Source organism: Platalea leucorodia, assembly GCF_965183815.1.
Source record: "Platalea leucorodia genome assembly, chromosome: 3".
NCBI classification, from domain to species: domain Eukaryota; kingdom Metazoa; phylum Chordata; class Aves; order Pelecaniformes; family Threskiornithidae; genus Platalea; species Platalea leucorodia.
Window position 1 is genome coordinate 120,151,713 of NC_138825.1, and position 17,259 is coordinate 120,168,971.

Consider the following 17,259-nt stretch of genomic DNA (forward strand, 5'->3'; position numbering starts at 1 on the left):
GCTCTGCTGCGGCGTTATGATACCAGTTCGTGAGGTTTTGGGGGTTGTTTTTTTAAGAGGACGTCATTTCTAACATACAGCCGTATGTATCTATATAATAGGCCAGATTCATCCTTGGCCGATGCACAACCGTAAATAATTTGTTCAAGTCGATCTCGGCTTAACTTTCTTGGCCCGGTATCTTCTCTTTCTTTGTGTATGCTTTTAAATTGGCTTCTCCCTCAGTGCCGTTTAGCTCTGGGGATCAAATTCTTCTCTTGGTTGCACGGATGTAAAAGCAGAATACTTATGTGGGTATAAGTGACATTGCTGGGTTGAGAGTAGAAAGGAGGGTGGAACTTAACCTCATAATAGTGCTTTCTAGCTATTAAATATATCAAGGCTGTCTTTGTAAGCAATATGATATTCCAAATGAGGTTATATGGATTATTTCTCTTGGTTGCAAGTCTTAATCAAAATCAGCTGACTTTAAACACTGTCTTAAAACCACAGCTAGTCAGTGGTCTTGAGAATCTCTCCTGTTAATTCAGCTTTGATGTAGCTTCATTGACTTTGCTGTTGTTATACTCACACAGCAGAATATGTGTCAGTAAGGTTTATATTCCTTTTCTCAGATCTCTATATAATAGTGCATCATTTGAATAATACCTTTATTACCAAGGGTAGGATTCATCTCCCATAACTTTTCTCAGGTTAGGTGGCTAGTCTAAAACAGTCTTCTAGGTATTTTCTGTAGTCATCTCCTGAGAATAATTTGTCTTGCCTCTCTCTGGATAGGCTGGGTTTCTTTCAGAGCACTGCGAATTCTCCGCTGTCAATAGGGGAAGCCCAGGAGACTGGCATACAGTAATTGCCTGTGTTTTAGATGGTTAAATGAGATGAAGCCCGCTTTAAGGTTGCAGTGGTGCCCTGACTGGGTACGTATTGTACTGCGCTTTGTGCAACCCGCAGCTAGAGATACTCCTGCCAGCCAAGCTGATGAACAAGGCTGTTCAGATGACACTTGAAAGCACCATCTTCTCAGTTTCATGTTGTAAATCTTGGTTCATCATATTAGCCTGCCCTCCTGCCATTTACTGCTCGTGGTGGTTTTGGCATATAAGCCCTAAGTACATAGCTTATGTGTTACTTGGCATTTTATACCCTGCAATGCACCTTGTAATGCGTAACTTGTTATGTTAATTCAGACTAAAGAGGTCAGAAAGCCAACTAAGAGATGAGCCTCAGTTTCTATCTGAATCCCCAGTTTCTAGCTTTCTGGCAAGGATGTTCCTTAATAATTGGTCTCATTTATAGATTTAAGTTCTGCTGAGCCTGGGCTCTCCTCTGGCCAACATTACTTGAGAAATCGAGGTTAGCTGCTTTAATATGCCATTGGCACCTAACTGAGCCTGGAAAATCTCCCCCTAGGTTTTAGTGCCTTTGGCAGTACCTAGAACGGGTAAAATGGAAATGGTAATTTTGTTTTCCAGTGGCAAGAAAATAATTTAAACCTTCTTTTCCTTTCAGCATTAAAATTTTAGGAGGAGCTACCAGGCTCTTACAAGAACTCGGTGTATCACTGCTTTACTGTCACCGAATGCTACAAAATTACACTGCCTTTGTATGTGAAATTTTTTTTAAAACCCTTCCCAGCTAATTAAAGATGCCCTTGTTAGAGCTGTCTTGAGTGAAAGGCATTAGAAATGTGAATACAAATGGAATTTTTTCACAATGTCAAGCTAAGACTTTATTTGAAAAGTTACAACAAAAACATTCTGAGAATTTTAAGGTTATAATGTGTGAAGTTTTGACAGTCCTTTTGCACTTACAGAATGCAAATGCATATATGGTTCCCACATATATAGGGAAAATTATGTAAGGCAAATACTATTTGGTCTAACAACTAAATAGGAGCCAAGCTGGGACCTTTTGCCCTAAACCGTACCCATTCCTGTCTTGCATATTAGTGATTTGATAACGCGCAGTCAGTGCAAATCTCAGTCTGGCATTTTCTTCTTAGAAGATAAACTTGCCTAGCCACACAGATTAATCAGAGAAAATAAAAGAATAATCTTTTGTACTTTTAACAGGACGGACGTTTCCAAAGAAGGGTCAGACGTGTGTGGTGCACTACACAGGTAAGGCACATTCTGAATATTCACTTGATACCAACTGCCTTGCGTTGAAGAGTGACTTGCCATTTCACGTGTGGTGGTTGTATTTTTTTACTTTGTTCTGTCACTCATAGTCCATTTGATTATGTTCTGATGGGTTTCCGAAATATTTCACTTCTAGCTGAGCAGTTCAGGCTACAGTATGTAGATGTGCATGCTAGCAGATTTGCCAAGTGTAGCGTTCAATGGTGAGAGGTTAACAGATGAAGCTGTGGATTCTTTAAGCCATTATACTAGCTAATGAAATCAAGCACGAAACAGTGAAGATGCCAGATTCATATTTTTCCGGCCTCTGATCTTGATACAGACAATTAATGACTGTATATATCTTAAAAGCATGTGTCTATGTATTGGCAGTAAAATTCATTCCAGATTGAAGAAATCAATACAAGGTCTATTTAACACCTGCTTTATGGACTCGTGTGAATCTTAAGTGGTGAGTTGGTTAATGGAGCTGTTTATGCTGCACCTTTGCGCAGAGGGAAAATGTCCTTTAAATCAGTTTGTAACGTTATGTTTTTTATATAGTTATGTAAATTGTCAAAAGAATGCAAAGATCTCTGCAGTCCGAGTCCCCAGCTGGGAAGTTCACATCAAGAGGTGCCATTTTATGTGGTCTTTTCCTTAAGAAAGCAAAATGTAGGTGATGTGGGGATTGACGGCTACTGATCTGGGCCTAGATCTGCGAGGTAATGTTTTCCTCCAGCGTTCAGTAACTGTTGCTTTCTTTCAGTTTTATACTTGCTTTTGTAGCTTACAGCTGGAGCAAGGTGGGACCATTTTCCAGTAGATATAACTAATGAAGTAAACCTTTTTGTATTTTCAAGAAGCTTTTTGCTGTAGTTTCAATCATACTTCTCCTCAGAAGGTTATATGGGAGTTAGTGCACTGGCTTGGAATATAGGATGTCTGGGTTTAAGCTCCAATACATTTGTATATTCGGAGTAGTTCGATCTGATGAGGATTTCTAGTTTGAATGAGAAGAAGTTAAACACATGGGTTTCCTGTGCCAGTCTCAGCCTTACAGACGTTCCTCTGTAACTTAGATCTGAAAATAGATGTTTTGAAACTATTTTTGTGAAGATGTTGAAAGATATGTTTCTGTTCCGGCCCAAACTTCAAAAGTTTTTTATGAAATAAAATTGTCACCTCCCACCCCCAGTTAGTTCTAGATAAATTTAAATGTCAGAACTGAAATAGGCAAAAAACTTTGAGGCCTGTGGCTCCCACAAAGTACAGTTCCACTGGATAACTTCAGAGAGAGTGTGAATGGTGAATGTGGAAAGATAACAAGATGCTGCATACTCTTATTGATATTAGATAACGTTTTAGATGAGGCTATCATAAGCTGCCTTTTGACATAAAAGACTTTATGAAAACTCATTAAATCAATCTCCAGTGTAAACTGTGCTTCCTCCATATATCTTGCTATCAGTGCTATGCAACCTCTTTTACTCCCAGATTAGAACAGATATCAGAAAAAGCTCATCGCCTCAGTTCCAGTGCTGTTGCAATGTTTAAGCAGTCTTTGGTGGTAATATTTTTAAAGGGAGCCCATGGTTAGTGAATAAAGTGTTTTCTTTCAGGGGTCTGTAGTCATGTGGGAAAGATGAAATATAAATGTCAAGTTTAAATTTAAAACTATTTTATCTGAATACAATGTAACTTCTTTTTATACTGATGTGATTCCGGATATGCCTGGGATTCATCTTGAAATGATCTCTGTCTTATTTATATGATCTTATTAGACCTCACTGTACTTAACGCTTATCCTCACCACACTCCTGAGAGTCCTGCTTTGGGAAGGGGGTAGCTAAGTTACGGAGATGTCCACAGAGATGTCCAGAACATCTGTCTTGTCACCTAAAATGGGAGTTAGGAAAAATTAAGACACCTAGGTGCAAGGAAATGATCCAGAAATTCTGCTTTCCAGAGCTGTTTAATATTGGGAGCATGTAAAGCTCACAAGTTGTGTCCACGTTCAGCCTCCGTGTCACACCGGAGCTAGGCACAAATACCTAGACGGAGGCATTGCAGTCTGGGAAGTGCAGGAACCACGCGCTGACTGGGCTCTGCCGAGATCTAGAGATGATTTGGATCCCTAGAGGAGCCTGACCTCAGTGGAGTGCTCTGAGCACAGCCCTGAATCCAGCATCAAGCGCAGCAGTGACAGCCACTTTCAGTCAAAAACACGGCCTGTGGGAGCCCACTTTATGTGTAATAACTGAACAGTTTGTTTCAGACATGGCAAACTTAGGCTCAGGTGCCTTTTCCAACAGAAGAGGGTCATGGCTCTATTTGCCACATCCTTAACTGCAACCATTACATTCTTGAGGAAGAGAAAGCTGAAATTTCCTGCTCCCTCCAGTTTAGCTTGGAACACGCTTGCATTCTTGAAGAATGCAAGAGCCATGGGCAAGAAAAAGCAGCAGGCAGGAGGGTGAGTAATTGGTGCAGGCGCTTATGCAGAGTATTGAAGGAGTTGTATTCCAGTCCCTGTCTTCAGGGATTAATTTTGTACCTTTTTGTCTTTTTAATCCAATGATTTTCCCATACGGTGGTGCCTAGTCTTGACAGCTTGGTAGGCCCCATGACTTCTTGCAGTGGCTGCTCTCATACCAACGCACACCCTATGTGGCAATACAGCTCCTTAGCACAAACATGGATGGTTCCATGATTCCCTGGAGGGCTAGGTTTTTTGTGCATGCATAGAAAAAACATTGCCTCTCCACTAATTATTGATATCTCGAGAGTTTCCAGCAAGGAGGAGGAGGAGACTAGAAGGTGCTTGCTTCTGCCAGAGCAAGGTATGAATTTTTAAGGAGACTCAAAAGAGGGGTGGGCTGTGGGCTCTATTTTGTCTTACTCCCCCATCTTATAGATGTGCATTTACCATGTGATGGGGAGTGACGGCAGAGAGCACGGGCAGGAGGGGACTGCTGGCACTGCAGGAGTAAAAGGCCTGTAGCTTGCTTCTGAAGCATCTTTGGGAAAAAGGTTTTTAGGAGCAAGCTGTCTGCATGAGTTGTCCTGGCAGTCCAAGCAGAAAAAGTCTAGGGAGGACCAAAGGCTGGTGCCCTAGATATTTGGCAGAATTTTAGAGTCCTGTCTGCTCATCCTCCAGGATCTTATGATTCATGCATCGCCAAGGTAGGGATTCAGCAGGGGAGTTTCTAGTCTGACGACCCTACATGTTCCAGAGAAGTGGGAAGTGAGAACTGGAATCTCCTCAAGATGAAGAACTGTGATTGAATTTTACACTTCTGCTGTCAGCGCTCCAGCTATTAGGCTGTTATATGTGGCAGCTTTGCCTCGTTCTCTCCTTGTTCAACTAGATGCATAATCTCAGGAGTAGACTTTGTGGTCTGATTCCCAAATGCACTGTGATGCCTTAATGGACAGACCTAAGTTCCAGTGGCAGCAGGAGTTAAGGTGCAACCTCACTAGGGAACAGTTTAGAAGGAACCTCTTAGTTCAAGCAAATCTTTTTGTTTTTTTTCTTTTTCCTAAGCAGTAGTTCTTGGCTGCTTTACAATTAGAGCAGGATTTTTGGATTACCCTTTGGACGTACCTAATTGCCCTTTCTGACTACATAAGATGCCTTAGTGCCTAACTTTGGTACTGTAAATCACCTGCTAATTTTTCAGCTTTGCACAGCCTGAGTTAAGTACACAAATAGATGCTCCAGATCATTGCAGAAGATTATATAGGAGGACTGTGATTGAACATGAAACTGATCTTAGCATGTGATGGAAGAATGTGGTCAGATTCCTGTATGTTTTATCTTTGTTAAGAAATATGACAAATGTAATGATTTCTTCTTATCATCCAGCATCTATGTTGTGTCTCAAAAGTGACCTGACACAATATTAAAGTAATGGGATTAATAGATAAGGTAGCGCGTTGGCACCGAAATGCATTTCTAGCAGCAATGGTTTATGTCATGTTTTTTGTCAGAAATTTCATTGAGCAAGTTTCTGAAAGCCTTTGGCAATCTGCTTACTCCTTCTGTTTTCCATCTGCAAAATGATAGTTGTACTTTGTCTGCCTCGTGTGGATAGATTGCAAGCAATTTGGGATATGAACTGCCTCCTTCCTCATGCCTAATGTAATGGCGTCCTAATCTTGCTTGGGTCTTCAGGTTACACTGTAGTACTGATAATAATACAAGTAAACAAATCACAGTATCATTAGTCCTGGAGCATAGCCACAGAATGGAGGCATTTTCTGCAGTTTTGTTTCCTGTGATTTCAATCTGTTGACTCTGGCAACGGGAATTAGCAGTGCAGAATTTTCAAAGATCTATGCAGGTGATACAAAACGTGACTTTCCGTTAGAAATGGCCCTAAGCGAAACCTTTGCTGAGGCTGTGAATGCTCTATCTAGAGACTGTGGGGCAAAACCTGCACTCCGGGAAGCTGAGTCCCATTCCTGGCCCTCCTGCTGGACGATGGTCTGCCCTCAAACAAGCTTTGTGTATACTGGTCCCAAATCTGCTCTTAATAGTGAGAGGGCAGCTTTTTTTCAAGTTATTCGGAGATGACATTCTCTTGTGTTGTCCCATGTAGCTTGTGGCAGAGCTGAATTTTTAACCTCTTCATCTTTCTCCTTGGCCACCTGTAAATCTCTGATAATAATACAATTACCCTTCTTTAGGAACTGATGATGTTTAGTATTTGTAGTGTGCTGGAACAGACTTGTTTGAATGAGACTATAAAGGCACATTAAATCATTAATTACTTATTAAATTGGATTTCTATCAGAGAAGATTTTCCATAGACTTTTTAGGCTAGGGCAATGGCCACATAATTGCACCAAATACATTTAGAATAGAATAGAATAGAATAGAATAGAATAGAATATTTCAGTTGGAAGGGACCTGCAATGATCATCTAGTCCAATTCAGGGCTGACCAAAAGTTAAAGCACGTTATTAAGGGCATTGTCCAAATGCCTCTTAAACACTGACAGGCTTGGGGCATCGACCACCTCTCTAGGAAGCCTGTTCCAGTGTTTGACCACCCTCTCGGTAAAGAAATGCATCCTAATGTCCAGTCTAAACCTCCCCTGGCGCAGCTTTGAGCCGTTCCCATGCGTCCTGTCACTGGGTACCAGGGAGGAGAGACCAGCACCTCCCTCTCCACTTCAATATTTCAATACTGAGAAATTGATTTTAAATTTTTTTTTGAAATGCTTAAAGTGAAATTCCCTATTGAAATAAATGAATACTACTCCATTTGTTTCAGCTGAGCTGTACAAATTCATTCTGTTTTAGGAAGCAGACCTTTATTTAAAGCAGAACAAATGATTAATTGTTCTTTTCCTAGTGATCTGAGGACAAACTCATGTCACCTTCTTTTCCCGTATAGTACCAAAATTACTTTATATTGTTTCTTTAGCTTTGGCAGTGGTGTAGTGTTGAGAGTTATGGTTGTGTCTGTGAAGTTGAAAGCCTTTTTTTTTACCTTTTTTTAATAATAAAAGCATACTGCGTAGATGCAGATTATCAGTAATTTATAGAATATGCTTGATTTATCATGATTAAAAAAAGCATTTTCCGTTTAACACAATACAAATATAATGCAATTCCCTCTTGCGAAAAAGAGAACAGATCTGCCTGTTTTTCTTGGATCAAAATCAACCCAGTCTTAAGTGCATGTAGTAATAGCCAGAGATTCATCTATACTGACATACTCTCAAAAAGACTAACGTAAATTCAGAATAACTTTGCAAAGTGTCATATATTTGTGTATGAGCCTCAGTATCTACATGACTGGATATACATGAGCTTCATGTGAAAGCACTTTGTGCCAGGTGAGGGCGGGAGTATGTTATTTCTCTGGTCCCGCTTTCAGAAACATCTATACCACTTCAGTGGGAGCTGTGCATGTGTATCTGAGGGGAAAATTGAACTAAGGAAGGAATTTAATCAAAATTCTTTGTCTCCAGGAAGCTGTCTAGCTGGGTTTGGAAGAGGATAATGAACACTGCAATTAGAGTTATCATTAATAAGAATTGTATTGTAACAGACATTATAATTGAGCCTTGAATTATAGCCAGCTAAATCTTGCTTACCTAGAAAGAACTTAATTGTTTTATTGAGCATGTTCCCAAGATATATTATACCAGGAGAGTGTGATGTCTGTCCATCTTTTGGGGCCTGCCAATTTTCTGTATTTTTTTACTTAAAGCAATCTGTTCCAATTGCTCTGGTTTGAAAGGACGAAAGCCTTTTACTTCTGCAGAGATCTTGGTGGCAGCTAAGCACTTACAAGCATCCTTTTTCTTTGGTGAATCATAACTGCAAAAAGTAGCTTTAGTTCTCAGTGAAGAACGTGGTCTTTTGCAGCCCCTCAGAAACAATTTGTAAGTCTTAAAACTCTCTCAATCAAAGGAGTAAAATTCTCATCTTTGTTTATTTAATGTAGATTGGTTACCTCTGGAAATATTTTAGTGGCAACTTCAGCCGGATAGTGATCAGAGTCCAGAAGCAAAAGTTCAAGGAGAAGAGAGTTCTCCTATGCATTTTGCTGCCAGCTTATTGACTGATTTCAGGTGTATTACTTGCGCTTTCATTTTTTAAATTTGAGAGAAAACCGGGCTGTGCCTCTCAAAATTGTAATGAAATTAATCTTTGCAAGTACCATGAGACTCGCTGTAAGAAGAGGCTACTGATGTGAAAAAATGATTTGATGAATAAAAGAAGTTCAGAGATTTGTAAGAAAAAATGTAGCAGCTTCAGTGGCTGAATTAGTGTTTAAATTGAACATACTGGATTGTTGCCTGATGGAAAAGGATCAGCGTAATAAACTGTAGCCTCAAGTTTCCCTGTTGCTCCTCCTTTGCACTGAATGCTGTGTTGTACTGTGTCCATCAGTGTCACTGAAATTAGCTGTGGTATTAGATGCTATTTAATGTGGGTAAGTGAAACAGAAGAGGAGCTTGGAATTATCCAACAGCATTCTTATTGGCAACCGCAGCTGAGAAGCGATGGTTTGACTAAGAATTGGAAGCCTCTCCCCTTAAAGGTGGTCCCCATGGCATTGAGGAGTCATTTGGACAGCTGCTAGTATGCTTTGTGCAAAGAAAGGGAAGACTTCAGGATTGCCTGTAAACAGTGTCTTATATTCATTTAGGAAAAAGGCAGGATGAGTTTCTTGCAGAGTAAAGATTATAAAGATATTTCTTCCAGATAACATACATGGGCATTTTCTCCCCTGACAGAGAGTTCTCTGCCAGCGTGAAACATGCTGAATGATTTGGTGACTGCTAGCTTTGATTTCTGAGCACCTACTAGCCTCTACAGGATTTCCTTTCACGGAGGGATTGTCGCATCACGCTCCCTTCCTATTGTGCGTAGAAATGAAACTGCCAGCAAATAATTAAACCTCCTACTCCTACCTCACAAAAGCCTTGAAGAAGTCGATTTCAAGATATTAAAAAAAGTTCACAAAGCAGATTATGTATGGTACCAGAGAACTAATAGCCTCTGTTCATCGAGTTTTTAAAGCTCAGAACTGATCCAAAACAGTGCCATCTTTTAGAAAATTAGATCGCTGTTTTCAAACAAAATATTTTTGCTGGATCCTCTTTGCACTTATTTTCAATGATCCCAGTGTGCCACTCTGCCTACTTACAGCTCATACATATACTTAAGGACTAGGACCGGAAAGGTTTGCATCAATTCTTGATCATTAGAATTCCAGGTCCTCACAAGAATGACATCATTTTCTAATAATTTATGCCCCCCAAAGTCAAAGAATTGCTGAAACAACTATGCATTGAATAGTATTTGTTAGTGCAAAATGTACAAATGGTTACTACATCAGCTAAATGAGAAACTCTATCAGCTGGCACCAGTGATAGCCTTGTCTCCCTTTATTGACAAAATAGAACTGACATCACCATATTTACCTAATTAAGAAGTCTAAATTGAGAGTTTAGTTACCTTAGGCTACCTAAATAGTTAGCCTTTGGATACGCCTCTCTCTCTATTGATTAGATAAAAAGCTTAATACAGCTCCTAAGTCAGGCAACTCAGCTAGGCAGGGCTCGTGGAAGGGGTAATATTTTCTTAATTAGGCAAAATGCGGTGTCATCTCTCTGCAGTGGGTACGTGGCAGCCACATTTCAGGTGTATTACCCGAGCAGTTGCTGTGTGGCCAGAGATCTCTGCAGGCCTGTGACCTTCAGAGCTCGGTGGGTTGGTCCTAGTGCTGCAGTGATGTGCGTGGGAGATCCCCGGGGAGGACCATTGCCAAGGAGCTCATACGGTGCCCGTCTTTTGGCACTGGTAAGCAGTGGAACGGGCGGCCTCGGAGGAAACGCACACTGCCTCGGGAAGCAGCGATTCAGCGTTGGCATGAGTTCTGCTGAGTCTTGCTGAACCAGCGCCAGGGGGCTGCTAGGGGGCTTTATATTGAAAGCGACATCTCTCAATTGAGATATATTATTTAGCTTTAGTTACTCAAGGGCATTGTAAATCTTACTTAATTTTTTTTCACAAGACTGCTGGCGGCAGAAGTTTGTACTCCCTTGCACATCACTCAGTGCGAGGGATCTTAAGTGTGGTAGCCATGGTGTTATCAGGCAGAGCCAGTGGGTCTTTGTCGCTGAGGCAGCAGCAGATCCATGCAGTCCGACAGTGTAGTCCTTTATCCCCCATCCATCATCCTGGGTCTTCTAAAACTCAGTGTTACAGCAGTGGTCGTGAGGCACATCTGGTTTGTAGCTCTTGTCTCTCCTTACGATATCCCAAGTCTGTTTTTCCCTTCCAGATCTTTTCCATTTAATCCTGCATAGTTATTGCTTCTTAGTTGTCTCTTGCTCTGAATCACTTCCCTTTGCACATTTAATGATGTGACTACCTTGATTTAGCAAGATTGTCTTCTTTTATTCTGTTGTCAGTGAGAAACTGAAGACATTTGGGTTGATAAGGGTGGTTTCCTCCTGGACAGAGGAAAAGACCTAACACTTTATTAGTTCATTTTCTAATCTATGATTGCTACAAACAACACACTCCCTGATGCATTGGTTCTGTCTAGTTTTAGATGACCAAAGTGATGATGCTATTTTGCTACTTCCAAACCCATTGAAGTTGTAGCTGTTGCAACATTAAAAGTAGCAGCTTTCTGTTGAAATTCTGTACCCTGAGTTAGGAAAAAAACCCAAAACCAAACCACAAAACAAACAAGCGGTTGATTGGAAATCACACTATAATACTATATAGGGATTGTAGTTATGGGAACTTATATTTTCATTCTCCTCTGTGGATAAATTTCTGTTTATGCTGTAAGCAGGGATTTCCAGGAAGAGAGGAGGGCCTCGGACTTTGGGAGGTGAAATCTAGCCATATCTAGAGCACATAAAAGAAAAGAGAAGATGAGTCACACAGTGGACAAGTTCCTGAGGCATTGCCATGAAGTGTTGCTGTTTCCAGACTGGAATGCACAATTTTCAGCCTGAAGAGTTGAAGTACATTTTTGTTATTGTGAAAGCTGTAATTTTGGTGGAAAAGCCTTTCCCACAAATTTTGTTTTGAAGGTTGAGGATCTGAGACTGAAATTCGTAGGCTAGTTGCCAACTCTGTATCATAGAATCAGAGAATGGTTTGGGTTGGAAGGACCTTCAAAGATCATCTAGTCCACCCCCCTGCCATGGACAGGGCATCTTTTACTAGATCAGGTTGCTCAAAGCTCCGTCCAACCTGACCTTGAACACTTCCAGGGATTCGGCATCCACAGCTTGTCTGGGCAACCTGTTCCAGTGTTTCACCACCCTCATCATAACAAATTTCTTCCTTATATCTAATCTAAACCTGCCCTCTTTCAGTTTAAAACCATGGCGCCTTGTCTTGTCACTACAGGCCTTGGTAAAAAGTCTCTCTCCATCTGTCTTATAAGCCTCCTTTAAGTATTAAAAGGCTGCAATAAGGTCTCCTTGGAGCCTTCACCAGGCTAAACAACCCCAACTCTCTCAGCCTTTCTCCATAGGAGAGGTGTTCCATCCCTCTGATGATTTTTGTGGCCCTCCTCTGGACCCGCTCCAGCAGGTCCATGTCTTTCCTGTACTGGGGACCCCAGAGCTGGATGCAGTACTCCATCCAGGTGGGGATCTCACCAGAGCAGAGGAGAGGGGGAGAATCACCTCTCTCAACCTGCTGGCCACGCTTATGTTGATGCAGCCCAGAGTACAGTTGGCTTTCTGGGCTGCAAGCACACATTGTTGGCTCATGTCCAATTTTTCATCCACCAGTATCCTCAAGTCCTTCTCCGTAGGGCTGCTCTCAATCCATTCATTCCCCAGTCTATTGATACTGGAGATTGCCCTGGATGAGGTGCAGGACGTTGCACTTGGTCTTGTTGAACTTCATGGGGTTCACATGGGCCTGCTCCTCAGGCCTGTCAGGGTCCCTCCAGATGGCATCCCTTCCCTCAAGTGAATCAGCTGCACCACTCAGCGTGGTGTCATCCTCAAACTTGCTGAGGGTGCACTCAATCCCACTGTCTATGTCCTTAATAAAGATATTGAACAGTACTGGTCCCAATATGGACCCCTGAGGGACACCACTTGTCACTGATCTCCATTTGGACATCAAGCCGTTGACTGCACCTCTTTGGATGTGGCTGTCTGGATTCAGCCAATTCCTTATCCATCAAATAGTCCATCCATCAAATCCATACCTCTCCAATTTAGCGACAAGGATGTTGTGTGGGACGGTGTCAAAGGCGTTACGTAAGTCAAGATAGATGACATCAGTTGCTCTTCCTTTATCCACCAATGCAGTCATTCCATCGTAGAAGGCCATCAGGTTAGTTGTATTGGTCTAAGCTAAAGTATTGTATAGGAACCAAAATTTGTGTCAGTATTTAAAGTTGTGAATCTGAATTGTACAGCTCAGGCTTATCTTCAGTTGTAATCTGAATTACTTACATGGTTTCTGCCCATTTTCATTGTAAGGCAAAATTATTTTTGCTTACTAGGAAGTTACTCTGTCTGACCCTGCTGTAACCCTTTCTTGCCTTTCTTGTTTGAAAGTTATACTACATGATGGTCACCCTACTACACATGTGCAGCCACATTAGGAGCATCCAGCCATAGTTTGCAGTACCTCTGTACCTGACCAGTATCCACACACATTTAAATTACAGAGTAAAAGCAGAATTACATGTAATCTCTCATTCTGAAACTGTTCTGCTTTTTCTGGAAGAAGTTGGAATGGTAATCACAAAGACTAACTTTAACCATGCGGGAGAAGTCTTCTTCAATGGCATCTGTCATTCCTGGAGAGGAACGATCTTTTCTGCAATGTCGTGCTGAAACACCTGACCTTGGCTTGGGCTTGAGATCACTCTCGGGAAGTGTCTCTCTCCACTGACGAGAGCAGGAGATGCTCCTCTCTCACGCTGCCTGCGTGACTAGCTCCGCACACGCTCCGTGTCCCACAGTGGCCAGCTGGCAACAACTCTGGAAAAGCTACGGCTGCGTCTGTCCCACCCTGCCAGGGCAGTTTCTGGAGCGCACAGCCAGCCGCATCAATAGCTTTCCTTTCATGCTCTCCTTTGACTTTTCTTCTGCTGTCATTGGCACCTTGTCATCAGTCAAAGAAGTAGCAGGGGCAGGTTCACAGCTCTTCCTTAGGTCAGTCAGCAGGGCTTCTGCACAGCACAGCTGAGGCCTATCGTCTAACGTGGGTTGAGCCCATTTTGTCATGTCCTACCTTTTCCTGGCTGGAACTCCAAAGCCATGACCTCTTATATGTGAATGCTGAGGACTTTCAGAGCCTGTGACTGTAAGAAAGGGTGTTGAAAGTGCATTGGATCAGGATGGAAATGCCTCATTAAAAAATGATCCTTACCTGTGCCGTTAAGACTTGTTCTATGCGAAACCATTTGTATGCTCATCTCCTTTTCAACATTTGTTCAGATTCCTGGCTGGGAGTGTAGGAGTTTTAAACACTTACGAGTCAAATGCAAATTCAGAGTTGATACAATCATGAAGAACTGCTATCATTAATCCCCTGTGGACAACTTAAAAAGTTGAATCTGATCAAAGTGCTACACCCTTCATTAATAAATCCCTTTGGAAAGGGAAAAGCATTGTTTACTCCCCTTTAAAAGACATGGAAATTCAGAAGGGAAATGATTTGTCCAGGGGACACAGCAAGCCTCTGATAAAGCTGGGGGTAGAAATTCATGTGCTTTTAAAGTCCTTATCTATTATATTTACCACTAGGCTGTATCAACATTGGGGAAGAGCTGTTTCTTCTTTTCCAGACCTCAGAAGTGTTTAACTTTTGAGAGCAAACTATTTAAATGATGATGAATGGTGGAAAATCACAAAGTACTTCAGTTTTGATGAGGTTTTCTGTCTTTCTCTAACCAATCCTGATTTGATTGGTTATATAAGCATTGTAAACAGATTAAGGGCTCAATCTTTCCCTGCTGTAAAGAATAATAGGGGATTTGATTGTAATGGCTCACTTTATTTCAATAAAGTAACTAATGCTTGCAATACATTGATTCACTACAACTGCAGAGCCATTTCTGAAGTGCTTTCCTAAGACTTGCTATCATAGTGCATTCAAAGCTCCTCTTCAGATGTCAAAGTTTCTAAAGCCTTTGGGAAAACGATATCAAACAAAGTAGGCTGGACCTGAGAGAGCTTGTAGCCATAAACACGGGTGCCCAAGGTGATGGAGAGCTGAGAAATGGTTTGCCTCGCAGAAAAGAGCAATGAAATCTTGGGCTGGGATTTTGCCAGGCACGAGTGTGGGAAGAAATGTTGACTGACTGCAAAATTCCTCCAGACTGTAATGGAGTTATACAACCTGTGATCTTTCTATTATTCAGTCTGTCACCGTAGGACTGGCCTGTTTGTAGACTACAAAGCATTTAAATGATGACAGCTGTATTAGGCAGTAAGGGACATGGTTAGCCATTGTGTTTATAGAGGGCAGTGAGATAAGAATAGCTCCCAGTCTTCGGTGCTTGCCACGTTTACTTTAGATTTCGGACACCTCTGTACATTTTGTGGACAAGTAGCTGTGTTGAAAAAGCGGGGGGTACTAGGGCAATAGTTATCTTAGCTCTTCTTTTTCCCTTGAGAAACTGATGTACAATACAGGCCAAGAGGGTGTCAGCTGATAAAAGCCAGGCAAACGTGAAGTGTTCTCTGAATTTGATGTCAAGGAGCCTGCCATCCGAGAAGAACCGGACATTGTCCGGCAGCACCGTGAATGAATGAATGAATGAATATCCCCTTCCACTGCACCCTCCTATTACTCTCTTACTACTCCTACTCTTATGTAGGAGCACGCTTCTTCCTTTAGTTTTCCTTCAATACTTCAACAAGTTGTAATAGACTCTTAGAAAAATTTTCTAGTTTGTTTGTTTAGTCATGTGCAAGTTTTATTGCAGTTTTCAGTGTTATTCGTCATGCAGCTTCTAAGCGCGTTCGAGCAGTACATGAAATGATGGGACTTGTTTTCTGATTGCATCCTCAGAGGATGAAGCAGTGAAGAGTTTTAACCCATCCAAAAGAACACGTGAGTGCAGCCCGCATTTGAAAGTGTTTCTTGTTCTGCAGCGTAACATAGGCACCATAGGCACCTCTTCATAGGCACCGAGGTGCTACGACGTGAATAGGCAGGGCTGAAACAGCGGGTGCAAGAACACTCCCAGCTATTTCCTCCTGCCTTTGTACTGCTCCGTCCTGCGCACAGAAATGTTGCAGTGGCTGCACTGTAAACTGGGCTGAAAATCTGACATGAATGAAAAACAAGTTGGGGAAGGAGGGAAGAAGTAGTTGTGAAGGACAGCAGGACATCAGGATGGAAATGCAGGGTGATGGAAAGAGCAACAGCAATGCTTGTAATCCAGCACCGCTACAGGTCCAGAGTTTTGCAGTGGTGTGAGGAACCAAGGCACAAAGGTGGTTGTAGAGAAGAGAGGACTTGGCTGTGGGAACGAGGGGGACTATTTATTTCTGTTTCCTTCTCCCATTTCTGACCTGTCAGACTTCCCAGTAGTATACAGTTTGGGGACCCTCCCATAGCACACTCTCAATGTCTCTATTGCAATAATTTGCTGCGACAAATTTCTCTTTTTAGTATGCTTTGTATATTTAATGCTGCTGTGGTGAGGACTATCTAGTGGTGCCGTTATTTGTTTATGTAAGTGATCTCAGAATAAATTTGTTTTACCTTTTTTTCCCCAAAAAAGGAAGACAAAAAAATTCCTACTTGAATCTCTGGACTAAAGCACATTTTTGGTGCACAGTTGTTTAGTGGGTGGGTGGACAGTGATTTCTGGGCTGCGATTATGGTTCACAATGAGAGAATTTTACCTTGAGTAGATAGAGAAGGTGTCTATACATGTGGAAAGAATTATTGTTATTAATGTTTTTATTAATGCAGTGTAGCTGACTTTGTTTAAAGGAAGTATTGTTGCCCTTCTACTGAGCGATTGCAAATTTCAAGCCTTTATAATTAGCTTCTTATCAGAAAATAAATCAATGTCACTAGCCAAGGTAACTTCTGAACATGACTTGCATAAACCTGTCACTGAGCAGGATTCATCAGGACTGCATTTGTTCCTGATCAAGGAACGGTAACAACTTGGAGGTGACAAGCCCTATCAGGCTGAAATATTTAAAGACCCCCAACTTACCCTGAAATAGTGGCAATGCTGCACAAGGTGATCCGCCTACTTCCCCCCCCCCCCCAAAAAAAAAAAAAAAAATTAATGGCTCTTGGATTTAAAAGCCAAGAAACTGTTTTGGTGAACCTTTCTTTTACTGCTTCTCATGAAACAGTGTTTGCTATTTTATAAATGCTTCTTTTGGCTGAGCCAAGTGAGGATGGACTTGATGACTGCCCCTGCATATGAGGAGGATACTTAGGACCTTTTCATAGTGAGAAGCCCCAACTCATGTGTGGTCTTCTACCCACTGTTTGCCAAAGAGCTGGGGAGAAGACTTAGAAAAAAATTAAATCATCATACCAAATATTTTTACCCTGTGGTGTGTATTCTATACAACAGAATATTGTATTAGCCTAAATATGGGATCAGCATTTATATATTTAAGGTGGATTAGCGTGGAGT

At 41.6% G+C, this 17,259-nt stretch overlaps 1 protein-coding gene across 1 annotated transcript in view; it reads left to right on the forward strand.

Moving 5' to 3' along the window:
- FKBP1B (FKBP prolyl isomerase 1B) overlaps positions 1–17,259 on the forward strand; it is a gene marked incomplete at its 5' end in the record, with an annotated part of 46,740 nt that overhangs the window by 613 nt on the left and 28,868 nt on the right. The window contains one exon of the mRNA XM_082308015.1: positions 2,073–2,120. Coding sequence (XP_082164141.1) covers positions 2,073–2,120 — 48 coding nt within the window. The remainder of the gene's footprint in view (positions 1–2,072; positions 2,121–17,259) is intronic.